This window comes from Alosa pseudoharengus, unplaced genomic scaffold, assembly GCF_046254945.1.
Source record: "Alosa pseudoharengus isolate Yale_2024_CS ecotype anadromous, Long Island Sound unplaced genomic scaffold, YU_APseudo_1.1 YU_APseudo_1.1_scf_6, whole genome shotgun sequence".
Classification (NCBI taxonomy): Eukaryota; Metazoa; Chordata; class Actinopteri; order Clupeiformes; family Clupeidae; genus Alosa; species Alosa pseudoharengus.
In genome coordinates, this window is record NW_027468848.1 from 24,787,444 (window position 1) to 24,807,089 (window position 19,646).

At 41.3% G+C, this 19,646-nt stretch overlaps 1 protein-coding gene across 1 annotated transcript in view; it reads right to left on the reverse strand.

The window, feature by feature from the left end:
* Positions 1-3,385, reverse strand: part of galnt9 (polypeptide N-acetylgalactosaminyltransferase 9) — a 60,677-nt gene extending 57,292 nt beyond the window's left edge. The window contains exon 1 of the mRNA XM_076269987.1: positions 3,142-3,385. Within this exon, the coding sequence (XP_076126102.1) occupies positions 3,142-3,385 (244 nt within the window). The remainder of the gene's footprint in view (positions 1-3,141) is intronic.
* Positions 3,386-19,646: the final 16,261 nt, after the last annotated feature.

A 19,646-nucleotide genomic window follows, 5' to 3' on the forward strand; every position in this document is an offset into this window, starting at 1 on the left:
CAGAGTACAATTGTCATAATTTTCACCCAAAATATGTTGTGATTGTTACTGTTTGGTATGTTGAGATAAACTGGTTTCTGAATGCACCCATCACAGGTGACCATAAAACACTTCATAAAGATGAATGGAAGTAGTTTGTCAAGATGGCGTCCATGAGATGAGGTCACTTTCACCTGTTGGTACCGATAAAAGCTTAGAAATGTGCTAACATCTTTTGGTGATAAAGTCGTTAATGAGCTGTGAAGGCTTTTAGACTTTATTTTCTATGAATATTCCATCCCTGACCACAGAACTACATACAGCAACAGGGAACAAGAGGTGTGCTTATGTGCCCTTCACATGACCAAAATAAATCTGACCTTGAATTACATTGTATGGTACAGTGTGTTGAGGAGTATATGAAAAGTTGTTTATCTCTGAGTGCATGTACTTATGTCTTGTACAATTATATATATATATATATATCCTCAGGATTCTATCTTCAACCAGTTTGAAGCCTACATATTATATGTGGAACGGCCCAGGCTCACTCTTAAGATCTGATTACATGTAAAAGCAATTGCTGAGTTGCAAGATACTGTATGCATCACATTAGTTAATTCTACCAATTTATCATGTTACTAGTGTTCTTACCAAAGCCTCACTGACAGACTGTGCAACTTGGCCTATGGCACACAATTGTGTTCAGTACAGAAATGTAATGTTTATGTAACGTTCAAGTGCAAATCACAGTCTTGCAAGCACTTTATGTCAGAGGCCCCTCAGTCCAAAACTCTATACTTTGCCTCTTAGAACATAATCTAGCTAAAGTTTGGCTGATTGAGACAACTTTTGTGGGCAGAGTAAAAATAGAGAGTCTAGTGCTGAACTGTAAACATCCCCGAGCACAGTTCTGCTGATGCAGGAAGGGAAAAGAGATGATGTGCATCTTTTGTGAGAACTTTCCTGATCTTTCCGTCATTTTTGAAGTTTTGAAACGTCTGTGTATGTACACAGCATACCTGATGTTTCCGCTATTGACTCTCCTGTGCGCAACTGTCAACACAGTGATTTTAAACGGCTTCCAGAACAACACTTTTAAGTGGCCATTTACTGTTCAGAAATGATAAGTGGTCTCACAATACCCCTGCTACTGATGTATTGAACTGTTACCATCTCTTAGATACATTTTGCATTAATTAACAAGTTCCAACAAATTCCCCCAAAAAGTTTAAACTTACAGTATTTCAGACCATGCTACAGAGTCTGTCATGATAAAATATTAGATGTTTTCCTATTTTAGGGCTATCAGCTTCAGTCGTTTACAGCTCCAAAGAGCCCACTCTATGAAAAGAACACACTTTACTTAACTTAACCACTACTTAAACTCGGTGCCTATGAAGTAGGCCTATCATAAACATTCAGAAAGAGTTCATAAGGTTGAAATGTTAAAGTATTCATAATGCTTCATCACGACAAAAACATGCAGCAATGTATAAAGAGTCATAGGCTTATACCAATCATTATGAGGCTTTATGAATCTCGTATTACCCCTTATAACAGTATTTAGACAGCTTTATGGATACTGGGTTCATAGTAAGTGTTACCAGACATTTCTTGCATTTGTGAGAAAGAGGGTAATATGTACACCATGTAGTAGACTCCACAAAGGGATGGACAACAAAAGACTTCAGATAGTGGCAGGCATGTAACATGGTTAAAGTCCTGTGTATGCTAGCAGTGGGCTGGCAGAAATGAGTGCACAGACTCCAGCTCGCCATCTATAGATAGACTCAGTAGCAACTGTTTGGCATGGGATTCAGATAATATCACTGCATTTCGAACATCACAGCTATATCACACAACAGTTATTCTGTAAAAAGATGCAATTCTTCAATATTCTTTAGGGGGACTGAACTTTAAGTAATTATCAATATCATCTATAGCAAATGAAATAGACAATTTCAGCTGCTATACCACGCAATGCCATTAACATATTGTGCACCATTCAACAGTAAATAAATATGTTTACAAATAGCTGTGTGTGTGTGTGTGTGGGGGGGGGGGGTGGAATAAGCAAAGTACTGGCTGGTGACAGCTAAATTAATTCTCTAAACTTTAGTCCTTCAGGGGAAAATGTGCAGAGGCGCTCCCAAAGCTTGAAAGCTCTCAGGGTGAGTGGATGCATTAGAGAGGTTTTTTTTTTTTTTGTGAGGCAGTGCCTCCTGGCTCTCTTCCAAACGAAAGGGATAATTCAAACTGACAGAGTGACCTCCTTCATATACAAATGATGCCGGTCCTGCAGAATAATAATAAGATCAAATAAAAACACTGAAGAGAGCGTGCTCTCGCCAGCCCTCCAGCAACCTGCCCTTGACCACTCGGAGATGACAGAGAGCCAGCGATCAGAAGCCGAGTGCCCAACTGCCCGTCAAGTCAGATCCCTAAATAATTTCACTTAGGTTCCTGGAGCATCGATAATATTAACATAAAAATAACATTATATTGATATAACCTTAACTGCCCTAACAGGCCAACATCTGGACCTCTTAAAATACATCTGCTTGAACTTTGCAGTGTTGCATGTTAAACACACTGACACTTACAATTTTGATAGTGTTGGGGGAAATTAATATTTGATAGAGTCCATATCATACTTTTACATTGCAAAGTGATTTTGCAAGAACTACATGGATTGTAGTTATGAACTAAGTAATAAATGTCAGAATGAATGCGTGGAAGTGATCTGTCAATGCATCTGCAAAGAATCTGCAACTGACACTAATGAAAATACAGTTGCTGTCCCTCAGGGAAAATGTAGTAGGCTAAATGACATAATGATAAGCATCTTCTGTGATGTGTTGTATCTGATGCCTTCACCTTTAAAGGGCAGTGCTACACATTCAGACTGTTCATGAATTGACTTGTCTGATTACGTTATGCATAAACACACTCAGAAGAACAGCTCACAATGAAGCAAAAAAATAACAAAATAAAAATACATGATGCTACAAAGTCCAAGATGTGCAACTGAAATGCGCTTAGATGGCACCTACTGGGCATATTCCTCAAAAAATATTTCATTTTCATTCCCTACCCAGCTGTCACGTGTATACAAAACACGTTTGTGGTCAGATATTTACAAAATGTAACGATTCTTACCATTTAATTGATTGTACACCACGTCTTCAAGTCTCTCGAGTCTTTGTATGATAGACTGCCTGTCCACCAAGTTCGTAACAACTTTGCCATTCCTGGTCCTTAGCCTTTGCTCTGAAATTCGCCCGACTTGGACAAGCTCTTCGGATCGGTCTTGGATCCTGCAGTAGACCGAGAACAATATGATACCAACAAACACCAGAATGTTAACCGTCAGCAAAGTTTTGATTTTGCGTGCCACAGCCATATGAGCCCCCGATAGCAGCCAGGCTGACGCAGTCAAATCAAACAATTATCCATTCAGAGAAACAGCTGTCCTGTGAATACAAAAAACAAAGGTCTCGGGTGATATCACTTCTCGGATCCCGAAACGACGTGAGCTATCCTTTCAGCACCACACTTTTGGGATGGTCGGAGGCTGGGGTTGTGTTGACATTAAGGCGCCGAATTTTTCATATGCAGCGAAGGTCTCCTCTGTTGTCCAATGTTGTAGTATTGATAATAGCATATAGTACATACATCGGACTTTATGCTAGATGTTTTTGAGAAACCTCATGATCGCATTTATAGCTCTGACTCCTTTCTAATCGGAGAGAGCTACAGTCGGTCAAAATACACAAATGCCCCGCGGTGTTGCACCTCAGCCCGAAATCCTCGCAGATCCTCCAAATTTAGGGCAGAGATGGTCTCTCCGTATTTTACACACATCAGCTCGATTGCAAACACTCGTTGTCAGACCATTCTAAGCTGATACAGTCTACTTGCAGAGCATCCCTTGTGCAGCCGTGACATTCCTCCCTCAAAGGCGTTTGGTCGTACTGAACAAGCTTCACATATGCATCGAAATGTGGCTCAATCGTGTCGATAGCCCAGAATGGACCTGGACATTGTCGAGCATTACGCCGTATGGCCGGTCTCGAACGTTGGACAAAAGTGGACTGGAAAACAAACACACGAATGTTCAGTCAGATGGTAGCCGTATCCGCGGCGCTTTCTGCATGGTGAACAAGAAAACCTTCCTCTTTGGCTAGCTCACATGCTTTTCCTCATCCCACCCCCCCCCCCCTCTCTCGCTCTCTCTCTCTTTCTCGCTCGCTCTTTCTCTCTCTGTCTGTGTGCTCTGACGTTGTGAGGTAGGCTACATTCATAAATATTCAATGACTGTTTTGTGGATAAGAGGGAAGAACATAAGGGGTTATTTTTTGCAACATATTGCTTAAGTTGCACTGGTGGGGAAATGAAGTCAGTGATATTTGGATATGTGCATAATGTATGTGTTATAAAACGATTAAGGTCAGTGGGTTAAATTGACATTTGTGGGCTTGTATAACTCTCTGTAGGCTACCTAACTGGACTACTCATAATTGGCTTTCTGTGCTACTGTCCAGTGTGTTTGTGCCCATTTCAGTACTGAAGAATTGAAACATGTCCATTGTTATTGTACTTTTATATATAAGGGTTGTCCATCTACTATAATTGAATATGTTCTGCTTTACCCTGTCAGAGTTCATTGAGGACAAATATGTCCCTTGTGTCCATGTTCCTATGTCCCCGGACACACACACACACACACACACACACACACACACACACAGATATTTACTGCAAATTGTTGTAAGAACCCATCACCAAAGGCTTTTAGCAGTCTTTCACAAGGGCAAGCCAAGGACCCTTCATTGAAATAATTCCATAAACTGCACAGCCATACCCATAAAGATGTATAGAAGACAAATCCAATTATGGCTTTACAGTAAATAATGTAAGCCATATATGGCTTTCTACTCATTACTGAGATTAATCATATAAAGGTGATTAACATCACAGCATACAAATGCTCATATGTCAGGCTCACTAACAAACATACCATTTTTACATCCCTTGTATTCCCAAATGATGCCAGGCCTATTATATGACTTCATAGTTCAGGAAGATGATTAGAGAGCACAGATTGAAACATAACAAATTAAATGGCATCATCAAAAATCATTGTCATTCCAAGTACATCGGACCTATACGTATGAAATGAAACCCTCAGTGGTACAGACAATTTGTACTCGAAGAGTCATAAGCAACAACAGAGAAATACAGAGAATGACGGTCTCATGAATGTATTTTACGCTTCATTTTTTCCCCTGGTGACATTCAGCATTTTAAGCAGTAGCAAGTGGAGGTGGCAAGAGCAACAGTGGTAATCATATAGGTACTTTCTCCCAAATGTCTGCCCTGGCTCTCCGTAGAGTGCTGTGCCAAACTTACCGCACACACTGCTGTCTCTAGGCCTGTCTCTGCAACACATTTTTGCAGCTCATTTGAATGCACACACACGTGTGGGGCATGGGTAAGCTTCCAGAACTGTAAATGCATGACCCTGGCCTAGCACATGTTGCTAATGCAGCGAATCCAGACATCTTCACAAATATTGACTTATTGAATATTATTTTTTGCTGTGTGTTTGGGTTTTTAATTGTTATTATCTATTTAGTACATCATTAGTTATTGGTGAAAATCAACATGGGGTTTTTATATAGGTGGAAAATTACTGGAGGATGATTGTCTAGAGAAATACATAGTACATCACTATAACATAGACACAAAGAAAAATATGTAATACAAAATGTCTAGTTATGTGCAAGCAGGAAGTGCTAAATCTCTTCTATTTCTACCCTATACTACAATTGGACACTATTCTATGAACACAATTCTGGTTTTGGGGGCAGCCGTGGCCTTGGGGGCAGATGCAGCCTACTGGTTAGGGCTTCGGGATCGTAACCAAAGGGTTGCCGGTTTGATCCCAGACCAGTAGTAAAAAAGGTGGGCGGGGGAAGTGGTTGAGCACTGCTCTCCCATGCCCACATCCACGGCTGAAGTGCCCTTGAGCAAAGCACCTAACCCCTCACTGCTCCCCGAGCGCCGCTGTAGCAGGCAGCTCACTGCTCCGGGTAAGTGTGTGCTTCACTTCACTGTGTGGGATAAATGCAGAGACCAAATTTCCCTCACGGGATCAAAAGAGTATACAGTATATACTTATACTTATACTATACTTTAATTTGACCAACATTCTGCTTTGCATACCGGTTTGAATTTATACGTTATATGGACTACAGCCATATACAGTAGTCTCAGACAAGATCACTACCTATAGGCTTTAAAGGGTTTACAATTTGCTGCTGTGTCTTTTTGTACTTTATTGTGGCCTTACACCATCCACCATCGCACACAAATAGTTGGCACTAATAGGCTACATAAAGCTCATGTTGATGTTTCTTCACCTTAAAGCCACCACTGTGTGAAGCCATCACATCCAGCTGTCCAGGTCATCTAGTTAAGAGTCAAAATGTGATTTTTTTTTAAATTTCATGCCATCCTTTTTAAAAAGTCTGAAACGATAATAGCCATCTGAAGGAGTGGAGATGGCTGGTTTAAAAAGACTGCGAATTGGTGCCCAAAAGTTTCAAAAATTCGACATAAAGTGCCTGACCAAAGAGCTGAAATTCCTAAACCGCTTTGCCAAAAGGATGTCATTTCATGTATTTTAAAACGTTGAAAACAGGAATAAAATACTTAGAGTAGTTCCATACTTTTTTTTTATAGGGACCTGAAATAACCACCATATGTGTTTAGGTGCCCCCACCCCCAGCAAACATACCGAATGATCATCGCCCTTGGGTCCCGCGCCTCTCCCGCAGCTTGGAGTTTGAATTTTGAGCGTGGTCTCTCTTTTTCTGTGTGTTCTGATGCTTTGCATGACAAGCAGCTTGGAAATAATTGGCTTTATCTGCGAGCTTTAATTAGGCATCCCGCTGAATGTGAATCACATTACAGAAAAGATGCAGATATGTTTGGTCAGCGTGCCTCCTTAGAACAGATGGGCCTGTGTACATTATTGCACATTCAACTTCTGTCTTTTAACTCCCATTTTCTTCACTGCAAATAAACAAAACATATCAATATGGCGCTGAGTTTGGAGAAAGACAAGATGTTTGTAAATTGCCACACTGGGACTAAGATGAAGCCTTTAGGGCTTAGGTGGCCATAACTGCTGTTATGACTCAAATGGGCAGATACTCTATGAATGTTCATTCATTTGTAGAATTACTGCTGACCAATCTCACTGACAACAACAGCAGCAGCCACAGCAATGGCGGGGCCTTGTTACGGCCGTAATACACCCGTATTTGACAAATAACTCCCTGAGGCTAAGTCTCTTTGACATCGTCTCTATGTATAGGCATTCATTGCACACAACCCGGGGAGAGCCAGGCCAAGATTCGTAACTTTCGTGCCTTTTAGCAATATTTGCCTGGAGGGCAGCCAGACGCACCTTTAAGTATGCAGCCCCACAGTCTCACTGCATGGCCTTGCAGGCATGCAAGTGGGGGAGGCGGTTGTGGAGGTGAGGTGGAGCAGGGGTGCTGAATTCAATTCTTCAATTCTGCTTGGTGGATTTAATGTGGCAGGCTAACATTTAAAAAGTGGTTTATACATTGATTTTGATTTTGTTAGATTTCTTGAGGTTAATGAGCTATGAGGTTAATACACTGGGGTGGGCTACAGGAATGCATCACTTTTCTTCATTTAATTCATTAATACCGTTTGTTTGCATTAAACACTGCCTTGCGGTTTATACACAATGCGGCTAACACACATGAAATTATTGTAGTACTAGTGGAAGTGGAAATCGAAATAGTGCTAAGCAGTAAGAATAAGAGCACTGACTGTAGTGAACTGTGGAACTAAAACACCTGGCACCATGGTCAGTCAAGGTCAAAGGTAGAGACAATGATGGACAGGTAGGACAGGAGGGAGCAGAGCGATTAAGATGGAATCCCTCCTTAGCTGTCAAAGCCGCTGACAACTTCTGGAGCATGACCTTGTGAGAGACAAAGGCTTGCAGCACTAGTCTAGTACTGTAGCTGCTCATTCAAAGCAACGTGAAAGGTCACGGCACTTCTCAAGGTCGTTAAGGTGCTAAAGGTTTAGGGCTGTCTAATGAGCCGTCAGACAGTAAGACGTGCTGGTATAAAAAAGATGCATTTCAATAAATCAAAATAGGTCTTTTGTGACAGAGTAATTTGCTGAAATGACCGATAGGCAAGAAGTAGTGGGTCATTCTTTTTGTTCTCTCTCTGGGTCTCTCAGATCCAAACCTATGGACGAATACAATTCTACCGCAAAGTAAGCCTGAATACTCACCTTGGACTTCAAAGGTAGATGATTTGTGAAATGGGATAGTAAGATGCAAAAAAACAATGTTAACCAAATGATATAGCACGACATTGGAGATAATGAACAGTGGAATGGTGGAAAGAAATGCATTTTCATATTAGCAACTTGCTTCACACCCTGCTCTTTTAAAAACTATAATTGTAGTATTTCTGCGAGTGCTGAAATTAAGGCACCAGTCACTGTGATACAGCACTGCACTGTAGGTGAATCTAAGGAGAAAGAGCCAGATTATACTGACGTAGATCAATTGCCAGGGACATAGAGGTCTCCGGGATACAGAAAAACAAAAGCCATTCAGCACATGATCAGAGATGGCTGCTCTGTTGTTTGGCTAAATCATGTGCCCCAGGTGTAATTGAGGTCACTTTGAAAAGGACAAAAATAGCTTTTTTCGTCCATCATCACCAGGCACCCTTGTTGCCTCCCTTGGATGTAAAAAACACGTAGAACAACAGAGCCCTCCGGTATCACTGGTATCATCGGTTCAATCTTATCGCAACTGAAATTTCATCAAAACAGATGAAATTAGCGTGACGGTTGATGTGTCATTTGCACTTGTCATTTATTCAGATTTGTTATTTTCCTGGCTCTCAAGCAGAACTGAAGGGGAAATGATTATATTCAGGTCTATCTATAGGACAGTATTACTCGCCTTGATATTAACTTGGTGATATGTCTCTGTCAGAGCTGAAATTATACCTTATCCGCATGCCATCAGCTAAAAAAAAAAAAACTGTCTGCCTTTGTCTGGCTCCTTTCATCTCACAGCATCCGTGTGCATTGCGAGAGCCGTGCAACTGAAGACCATCAATACCCAGCATCCAAGGAGAGCCGCCACCTTTTGATTTCCAGGGTTTAATCTGATCTCCTGGGGATAGCCCATGATCAGTCCATCCTGATGTCCCTGCCTCTATGTTTTAGGTAACTTTCTGTGCAGACACAGAGCCCTTAAATGTGCCTCTTTTTCCTAGGACCTCAAATGTGCCCCTCTTTCCTGGGGCCTCATTTGAATATGTTGAGTAAACAACCAGCAGAGAATAATCGTGTTTGTCAAACACTGTTTTGGCAGGCTAGAAGAGGGAGTTTTTATTGTCATTTCACCAGAACGTAGATATCCTTCATGCTGCTAGCATGACAGTCTCATGTGCGGAATCACAAATAAATCAAAATTAATGAGTCTACTTATCAACACCAACATAACCTGCACACAATGTATTTATGTAATGGTCTGAAAACTCCTGAGAGTTCTTGAATGTTTCTTGATTTATGGTGGTGGAGACAATTACGTTTCACCAGTGCACTCCAATAAGATGGGAGAATCAGCGCAGGTAATTAGAAAGAATAATGAAACAGGCCGCCAAGGGAATGAATCAGTGCATCAAAAAGTCTAATCAGAGGGGGGGGGGAAATGAGCCATCCACATTACCAGCCATTATGTCTGATAGATTGTTGTTTTAAATCCCTGTGTGAACCGACTGTGAACACTTAGTCTGAGATCATTTTCCCCCACTTGCAGTCATCACATATCCGGATATTAAGGCAGAGAATGTGACTGGATGCAGCAGACTTTTTTTCTTCAAAGCCTTGCCATCCACTTGTGAATTTTATGATGTGTCAAACTCAGCACTCAACCCTCACATGAAAAATATATCACAGGGGTAACCTGGTGCAGCGTTACCTACAGTTGATGTAACAAAGGAACAATTTGTACTTGGATCATGTACACACATGGATGCTTCTTTGCAGTAGACTATAACAGAGGATCATGCCGGTGCACGGGTATACGTGTACGTGTGTTAGGCAACTTGATTGACTATTCATTGTGAGGGGCGAATGGAGTGCAAATCAAACACTGCACGTTCTCCGTGGCGCCAGAGAAAGTGGATTATGCTAATTGTGCCACTGTAATGGCTGACTCACTCTGACATGTGATTAAGGAGGAAGGAGTTGAGCTCCTCGGTACACAGATGATCACAGATACAGTCATCCAGGCCCCAGCGCCGCAGATAAGAGGTAATGAAAGCTGCACCTGGCCAAGGTCTCGCTGGAGAAAAGGGTTGGCTGGGGTATCAGTGCTGCTCCGTGCCCATCTGGACCCCTCTATGGACCAGCTGCCTTTGTCGGTGCCATCAAAGAGAGCCAACATGTGATAACAGGATGACAGATACACATGCAAACACACATACACTCACACACACACACACACACTCAAAGATGCACTGCATGCATGCGAGCAGAGAGACACAGACACAGACACGGATGTGAGCACGAGAGACACAGTTATGCTTGGACAAATTAATTGATATATGCACACGTATGTTAGCAGACGTATGCCTACATGTGCTCAAAAACACACATACACACACACACACACTCTCTCTCTCTCTCTCTCTCTCTCTCTCACACACACACACACACAAACAGAGCACACAAGGACATTTTGTCATTTGAATCTGGCCGCACATTTTTTCAGCTGAGTGAGTGTGTGATTCAGTCATAGCACAGAGGATCAGGATGCACAGATGGCCAGCCTGAAATCCACTACTGGAGCCCTAGACACACACACACACACACACAAATACATATCCTGTGCACTAAATCTCCCCACCACATCCGTTCTAAATAATAAAATAATAAAGCAATGAGAAAAATCCACATTTCACAATGGCATGTAGTTTCTTTACTTAACATAGCCTTTGCCTTGGAGTTAGGAGAAAATATAAAAAAATGTAAAAAAAACGTTTTTAAATGAGAAACCCGAAAGAAAAACATGCAGAGGAGAGCAACCGACATCAAAGTGCTGCACGGTGTCTCTCCTTTTGTCTGATAAAGTCTCCCTGTATGCGATGGTAATTAAAGATAGAGCCGTGGAAAAGGCTCTCCCAGAGAAAATAATTATGAGCTTGCGGAGCGGAGGGGTGCGTTCGGAGGCGGCAGGGCAGGCCGCGGGCTGCCTGGGAGTGCGATGATGACTCACCGTGCGCCGGTGCCCAGGGAGCAGGCCAGAGGTGAGGAGAGAACATAAGGCTGCCACCACTCCCCTCTCTGGAGTGCCTCCGCTCCCCGAGGTCCTTTACAAGTGATTAGAGAGAAAGAGAGGCAAAAGCAGGGTATATGCAGGAATCATAGAGTTGAATTTACTACTTTTTACTACCTTTTTTTACTACCTCCACAATATTTTTTACTACCAACACGACATCAAGCAGCAGCCCTTTTTTTTTTTGGGGGGGGGGGGGGGGGGTACCCCTTAGTACTTGCTATAAGGTATAAATCATAAATATTAGGTACACTAATAATTTCTAATTGTGATAATTAAGTATGGTCATTGTCAATGACAATGTTTTTTTGTAGTGTCGAGGAGTTCAGTTTCAGTTGTCCTTACCTTAACCCTAGCCCTTGAGTTATCCTAACCAGCCCTTAGCCCTAATAAGGTGAATGATAACCTTGGCACAAATGACGCTAAAACACCAAACATGTGTGGTGAAAAATGAAGAACAAACACCACCGAAACAACTCTAGTCTAAGGATAGGCCCAGAAATCTATTTATATGGATATATAAAGCCATTATTATTGGTATGGTATTGTTGTTGCACATTTGACACAAAGCAGTCCGTGAAAACATGCACATCAGTGGAGTGCTTTAATGCAAAATTGAAAACTATGATTTCATTGCATTACTCAGCATGGATGCACGATGCTTGCATGATAAATACTTCCCAAAACAACAGTTAGGTAGGTAGGTAAGGATGCCATTTAGGAGTGTAAATCAAGTTTAATCACAATTTGATAAAATATAGATTCTTTAAGCCAATGATTTGATTATTTTCAATACTTCAAAATGTGTAGCAATGCGATTCGATGCGTTACTGGTCTGTTGTCGATAGGAAATGATAGATTTTGGTTAGTTTTCATGGATTCAAATGCCAATATTATAGGCTAAATTATAAGCCAAATACTGAACATTGACTGTGGAATCAAGTAGGTTACAGAGTTTCTTTCCCCCCCTAAAACCTCCTGTCACTAGCTAGATGCTTTCAAATTTAACATGGTTTTAAACTCATATGTTGCAGTTTTCTGTCACTGCAATAAAACTAGCCTATTTGGAATATTTTGTATAATTTGCTGTTCCTTTTATGAGAACAATTTAACTGATCAAGTTTTCATAGGCTATTGAATGATTTAAATGTGAATGCCATAAACTTAATTCGCCATTAACTAGATTCGCGTGGTTCTTCACGCAGTGGTCATCTAAATGCAGTGTTTTGTAGGCTATTCAAAGAATTTCACGTTCATCACTCAGTTGTGGTGTAGGTCTGTCTTGAGTGACCGCTGTCCCTTTAAATGTCTGGGACTTTAAATAACGGGACTTTTAAACTGCATGCTGTTTTTGTTGATGGACAGTTCCGTCTTTGATTCAGTTTTCTACCGTTTTAATAAATGACACGCGCACTTGCGTGGTTAAAAGTAAGGAATTGTTTTCACTCGTTTTCTTGCAATTCCGTAACATTAGATACTAGGTCTAGGTTACGTTAAAAAAATGTTGTCGGTTACAGTGACTAGTTCGAACTTTGTTACTGATGGGATAGGTGGAATTTTATTGCACGGTTCTGGATGATCACAGTCAGATGGCAGCGCTACCGTCAGCTGAACGAAAGCTTAGGCCTACACTAGTCAAGTCCACAGTTGTTAAAACTTCCAGCTGAAGTAGCCTAGTGTAAACTGAGAGAGTTGCCTCCTAACGGAGTGAGTGTAGCCTATATATTTTTTAGCTGCTATCCGAGTGATAGGCTAGCCTAGGCCTACATCTACCGCTCCTTTGCTACATGAACAAATATTATTAGATGAGTGACAGAAGCACCGGACACCAGACCAGCAGGCTCATATGATAAACGCAGCTCTGGTAGCCTGCGGTAGGGCCTAGATGACGTGAAAAACGCGAGAGTCGCCGAAAAGCATCCCTGCATCCCTGGCCCCAAAAAAACTCTTCGGATCTGCACGATTCATATAAGTCGCACAAAGCAACGTGAAGGAGACACCGAAAAGCGTGTTGTTTGTATCCCTGTAATATCAACTGAAGCAAAAAGGCGAAAATGTTGTTTGTTGGCTGTCAACCACGGAACTCTACACAGTTTACTTCTACGTCATTGCTATCGACTCCGACTCACTCAGGTCCTGTTAGCACGTATATATTTTTTAATTAGGCAAGATGAAGTTAAAACATGTAGACACAAATATTAAGCAAAATGTAAACTCATATATTGAGGTGGTGATGAAAAATTTACTACCAAGTCAAATTGCATTTATTACCTTTTACTACCTTTCAAGGGCCTTAATTTTGCTAGATTCTATTTACTACCTTCTACTACCTTTTACTACCGCGCGGACACCCTGAAAAGGGGTGGGAGTAGAAAGTGAGTGAGTGTGAATGTCTCTCTCTCTCTCTGTGTGTATGTGTGTGAGAGAGAGAGATAGAGAGTGAGTGAGTAAGAGAGAAAGAGAGAGGAGGAGAGGAGAGAAGATTTTTGGAGTGTCAGTGTCTGTGTGTGTGTGTTTGTGAGAAAGAGAGGGAGAGGAGAGAAGAATTTTTGAGTGTGAATGCCTCTGTGTGTGTGTGTGTGTGAGAGATAGAGAGAAAGAGAGAGAGAAAGAGAGAGAGAAGGAGAATTTTTCTAGACGCAGGTAGCAATACTGTGTCATTAAATCTCGGCTGGGCACTTATCATTATTAGACTGTATGATTGCCTATTACATGCAGTCATTTTGTGGCCAATTAAACACTTTTCTCATTAACTATGTAAATCCAAGACTTTTACACATTTATACTGTACTGTTGAATGGCATCTTGTTGTCTCCTAATACAAATGAGTATGTTTCTTTAGGAGTTATAGACTTCCATGCTATTGTACAGTGTTTTTACATTGGTATTGACATATAAACCTGACGATATAGACGTCTATATAGTTTCCAGTAATTTCTCTGGTAGGCAGGTGTTAAGTTGATTGCACCATTTTGTTTACTTCAAGAAAGTGCATACATTTTAATCATCTTTGATCCTTTAGATTCTAATGTCATTCTCAGGAGATGTGCTCTTTTGAATGGGATTACAATCAAGATAAGGTATGAAATCTGCTCAACAAAGACTCATCAAGGTAAGAGAAATAAGATTTTGTCTTTTTTGTTGACTGAACAAAGATGGCGTAATTAGATTTGTGTCACATGTTATTTATTCAAAGCAAAACTAAGTACTATGAGCATAATCACGATGAGTGATGTGATGGTACCCAAGGCCCTCTGACTTAAATTCTCAAAGATGGTGTTTGTACAATCATTTGGTTAGCAAATTCAAAGTAAGCAAATGGTCTTAAGGAAACTATTCTTTGACAGTACATTTGTTTAAACTGTGGATTGCTTGCTTGCTCATTTTTCCAGAGAGTCTTTTATTTTGTGTGCAGTGGTTGTAAAGTCAATAGACGGTTGACTCCTGCATTTAAGATTAATGACTGTGTCTGTCTCGTCTCGTCTTTCTTTATACTTTCTTGGTTTCATTCTGAAAACCAAACAGAGGTAATTATGAGCAAGCACTTTCTCAGAATACACGATTTTGTTTCTTGGGTTTTGATGACACTTTCCAAAAAATATCTTGATAGACTTTAAAAAACCTGTTTGTTGTGGTTGCTGAATTATATGAATCCCGTGATCAGCGCATTTCAAGGGAACAAAACATTTTTTTAATTTAACAGTTGGATGAGTAAGCTTTGCATTTATTCAATGTACTGGGAAGATAGGCACAACTCTCATCTTTTGATTACGGTCTTATGTAACAAAGTAGCTGCTTAGCTGTGTATGTTGCTTGGCAAGGCAAAAACTTAGGCTCTGGAATAAAGTCTTCCTGGGAGAATTTTTTTAATGCATGTCTAACAAAGAAAAGCGTCAAAAAGATGACAAAAAATATAGGCCATGCTGTTCTACATTGGCTGCTGTACAACGGGAGCATAAAGCAGACCTTCCTATCCAGATTGCATGGCTCTAAGCTCTGCAAGACAAGAGATTTCAAGAGCCCTGAGTTGATTGACACTATATGAGAGGAAGGAGATATTTGTTATATATAACTGCTGTGACCTCCCATGCCAGTGAAGGTCTTTTCCTCCATTTTTATAAAATGTGCATATTCAAAACAAAATAAAGAACCCTAACAGATATTGAAGAGATGTGACATGAGCTCTTGTCAGAGAGCTGGATGACATAGCAACAGGATCAGACAACGTGATGATGGCTCACTTGTGTTGACCCAATTGAGCGACTTACTCACTCTTGTTTCTTTTCTTCCAAAGAAAACATACAGAAAAAACGCCTGGCTTCCCTTTTGTTTGAACATGTTTATGCACAGCATTGCCTCAGCTGGGGGGAGGGGACTAGTTGTTCAAGACCAGCATGGAGGAGAAGAATAGGAAAGCTGCAACCCTGCGGCAGACGTTTCATATCCTGCTAAATTTACACGGACAATTCACCTGACCGACAAGGTCAAGCACTGACACAACTACTGACAATTTGTTTACAGTTATACAGAAATGGAAAGCTGTTTAGAAAGTGAACAGTCATAAGAGCATGTCGTTGGCTGAAATGAGAACTGCAAAGATGTTACCCACAAAGACACACAAATTAATGCCGTTTACAAACGGAAGTTCGGGAGGAGCATGATGGAATTTGCCACGCCTCCTTCTTCAATCAGTAAGATTATTTATTCGCAGTCTACCTGCTGAAATCGCAGCATTGGCGTTACTCCGCTCGCAAGATGCGTTTGGTCAGCCAGAAGCTAAGTCGCCGGTCGCGCAGATTGGCTTCCCCAGCGCCTTCCCGGGCACCCAATCACTCGCCTGTTTCTAATACCCGTGATAGCCGCCGCACGACCCAAAGAAGGAGAGCTTCTCCGCGGACCATATCTTTGATTAGAGCAGAGTTGGATGTGCGGGGTATCGTGCCCTCGTTCCGCAGGGAAAGCAGACCTGCTTCACCTTCTCCAACAATCAGTTACTGTATCTTTCCACTCCTGCTAGCCGATCAACCGAGCACCAGCGCAACAGCGCGGAGCTCCGTTCCTCCGGTTATGGCAGCCTGCGTGCAGCCCTCTACCTTGCCTTCCGCTACTGTGGCCTCTTTCTCTATTCCTAAACAGCTTTTCCTTCTGCTCACTCAACTCAGCAAGTTATGGCAGCCGGCGTGCAGCCCTCTACCTTGCCTTCCGCTACCACGGCCTCTTTCACTTTTCCAGCTAATCAACCCTCCCCACTTATCTCTTTGCCTACCCAGGGTGCTGCGCAACCTCCTACCCCTTCCCCTGTAGCGACCGTGTCGCTACTTTTTCCTTTTCCCCATCATCTCCCACCGGTGCGAACTGCGTTCGAGCCCGCGTTTTTTTTTCCCAGCCAGGGACCGCGTCCCTGGTTCTCCCTCACCCCTCTTACCCTGGATTGGTGTCACCACCCTATCCCATCTCGGCATCTCATCTGAGACCATGTCTACATGAAATAATAGTAACAAAATAATCTATGTGGTGATCACAAAATGTATGAGCATCGCTTTACTCTATCGCTTTAACTCAATGCCGGCGTTGGCCGTAAGGCAGCTGATACACAGGAGCTGTTGGCTAATTACTTTTTCCATCGCATGGATATACCCCCCCCTCCAAACTACGGGATCCGTTACCCGCTTCTGGTTTCAAATGCAGCTCAACGCTGTTCTAATGCAATTCGGAATCCCAGCAGACCGTTATCTACTCATTATTTTATGGTGAAGCAACCAACACGTCAAATAGCGGCCTGTCCGATCAAGCTCTCAAAACTCTCGGCCCATGGTCCTCCGACGCCTATCACTACGCTCTCCCGTTTAATTTGTTCGCGTGGTCCTGGCTATAGGGTCCCTCATCTTTAACACATTTTTTGGGGTGTATGGCGGAATCCGGCACGACTCCTGCCTGCGCAGTTGACTCCTGCACGATCCTGCAAATTACTTCAGGGCCCTGGCCAGAGACTTCGCCAAACATACTTTTCTATTATGCTATTATTTCTGTTTGCAAATTACGGAATGTGAACTAGTGAAATGACGTTTACAAACGGAAGTTCAGGAGTAAGGTTAATAAATCAGTAAGGTTATTTATTCGCAGTCTACCTGCTGAAATCGCAGCATCGGCGTTACTCTGCTCACAACCCACCACCTCCCCTTACGCCTCCCATCCAGGATCCATAGTTTTGCAAATTTTGCAAATTACGGAATGTGAACTAGTGAAATTATGATTAGATAGTAGATGAGTTATGTTGTATTTGTGTACACGTGGTCGTGTCAACTATAGGGCAATTCCACGCAAAACTGTCACATCCATAACGACAACTAAATACCATGGCATTGTGTTGGAGTTATGGATGTGACAGTTTTGCGCGGAATTGCGCTATAAAAGGAGGGCAAATTCCCATTCCGTGCCATTGTCATTATTTACTGAATTTGAAAGGTTAGTTAATTTCAAGTATATCCTTGGGGTTTGAGAGTAACCATGATGTTTTATTGCTTAGCAACAGTGTCTTGGTCTGGGATCTTTTGTCTTGTTTGTTATCATTTTAAAGGAGGGTGATAGTAACACCCCACCTTGCACCAGGTAACAACAACCTATCACCTTGACACACCTTCCCATAAGTGAGGATTCCCCCCCCCCCCCCCCCCCCTTAACATTGTGGTCATTTTTTCTTAATTTCTTAATTAATCTCCATATATCCTTGACCTCATGACATTTTACATTGAGGTCAAGGGAAAGTGGACAGAAAAGTAGCCTGGGAATATCCATATCCATTACCAATATTTGACAAATTTGGGATTTGCTCTGCAGGTCCGTCTGGCCAAGAGGCCATCGAAGCCCATTTCCAATGTCCCTAAAACACGGGCACACAAATACAATTGGTAATCCAGCATGGACACGTATTTCTTTGGAATTGAGTAAACAACTGCATTTGCAGGAAGCACCTGTTGTGTAACCACAAGGTTACTTTTTCAGACCCAAAGGAACAGTGATTTCCCTGAATGAAAACATAGTTATATGAATATGCTTACAAAATTGAACTATACAAATCACAGCATGTACATACAAATCACAGCATGTAAATAGGAAAGTGTTGGAGAATGTTTGTCACTATTGAGAGGTGTAGGCTATTTGAAGCTGGCCACTTTGAGGCACCTGTGCTAAGCTAGGCTAGCAGTGGGAGCTTCAGGCCGAATAACTACACGTACGGAGATGAGAAGGTTATGCACAGTATCGACTTATCTAACTCTAGGGAAAATGGTAAATAAGCTAAAGTCCCAAAAAGCCATTCCTTTAATGCACCAATTTAATTTAATTTCACTGAACCTTTTCCAGTCTCATTCTCAATTACAATTGGGAAGGTCTTTGTGCTAACCAGGCTACAGAAAAAGGCAAAAGGACAAAAATCTGAATGCAGCCTTTGGGTTTACCTCCTTGTTTCTCTCCCCTTGTATACTTCCTGGTTTATCTGTGTGCTCTTGTTTACTTCCTACAACAAGACATGCAATTACAGCGTATGAGAACTACAAGACCCAGGTAAAAAAAAACTATTAAAAGTATACTTTTTGAAAGTGTACTAAGTACAGTTTGTACTTTTTTCGTCAAATCCAAGTGTAATTAAGTGTATTGAATTATGTATTAAGTTCAACTTAAAACCAACTTGACTATACTTTGAGTGTAATTAGTGTGCTAAAATGGAACAACTTGTTTCAAACTTTAAGTGTTCTTAAGTACATTATACAAAAAGAGATTTTATGAGCATTCGGAACACAGTCGCAGTACATCCCAAGTGTATTGGAAATGTACTTAAAAGGCATTACAGTATAACTAATAATGGTGTAGTAGTGTATTTTGAATACACTCTTATCATCCTCATTTCTATTCATTTGGCATGCTTCTGTAATATTTTTAATTAACTTCAAATGTACTTCCTGACTACTTAAGATACTTTAAGCATTATAAAGGCATGCAATTTAAGTATAATATTAGTGTGATTTAAAATTGTACTATTAGTACTCTCCTACCTATTCTGTTACATGACATATTACACTTTGATTATGAGAAAAACATTTTATTGACATGAATGAAAACAAAACATAATATTCATCCATAACAAAAGAAAAAAAAAATTCTGAAAGTTATGGATCTCTTTTCAAGTTGGATGTGGTAACGCGATAAAACATGCATTTGGGCATATATTATTTCACATGCATAGATT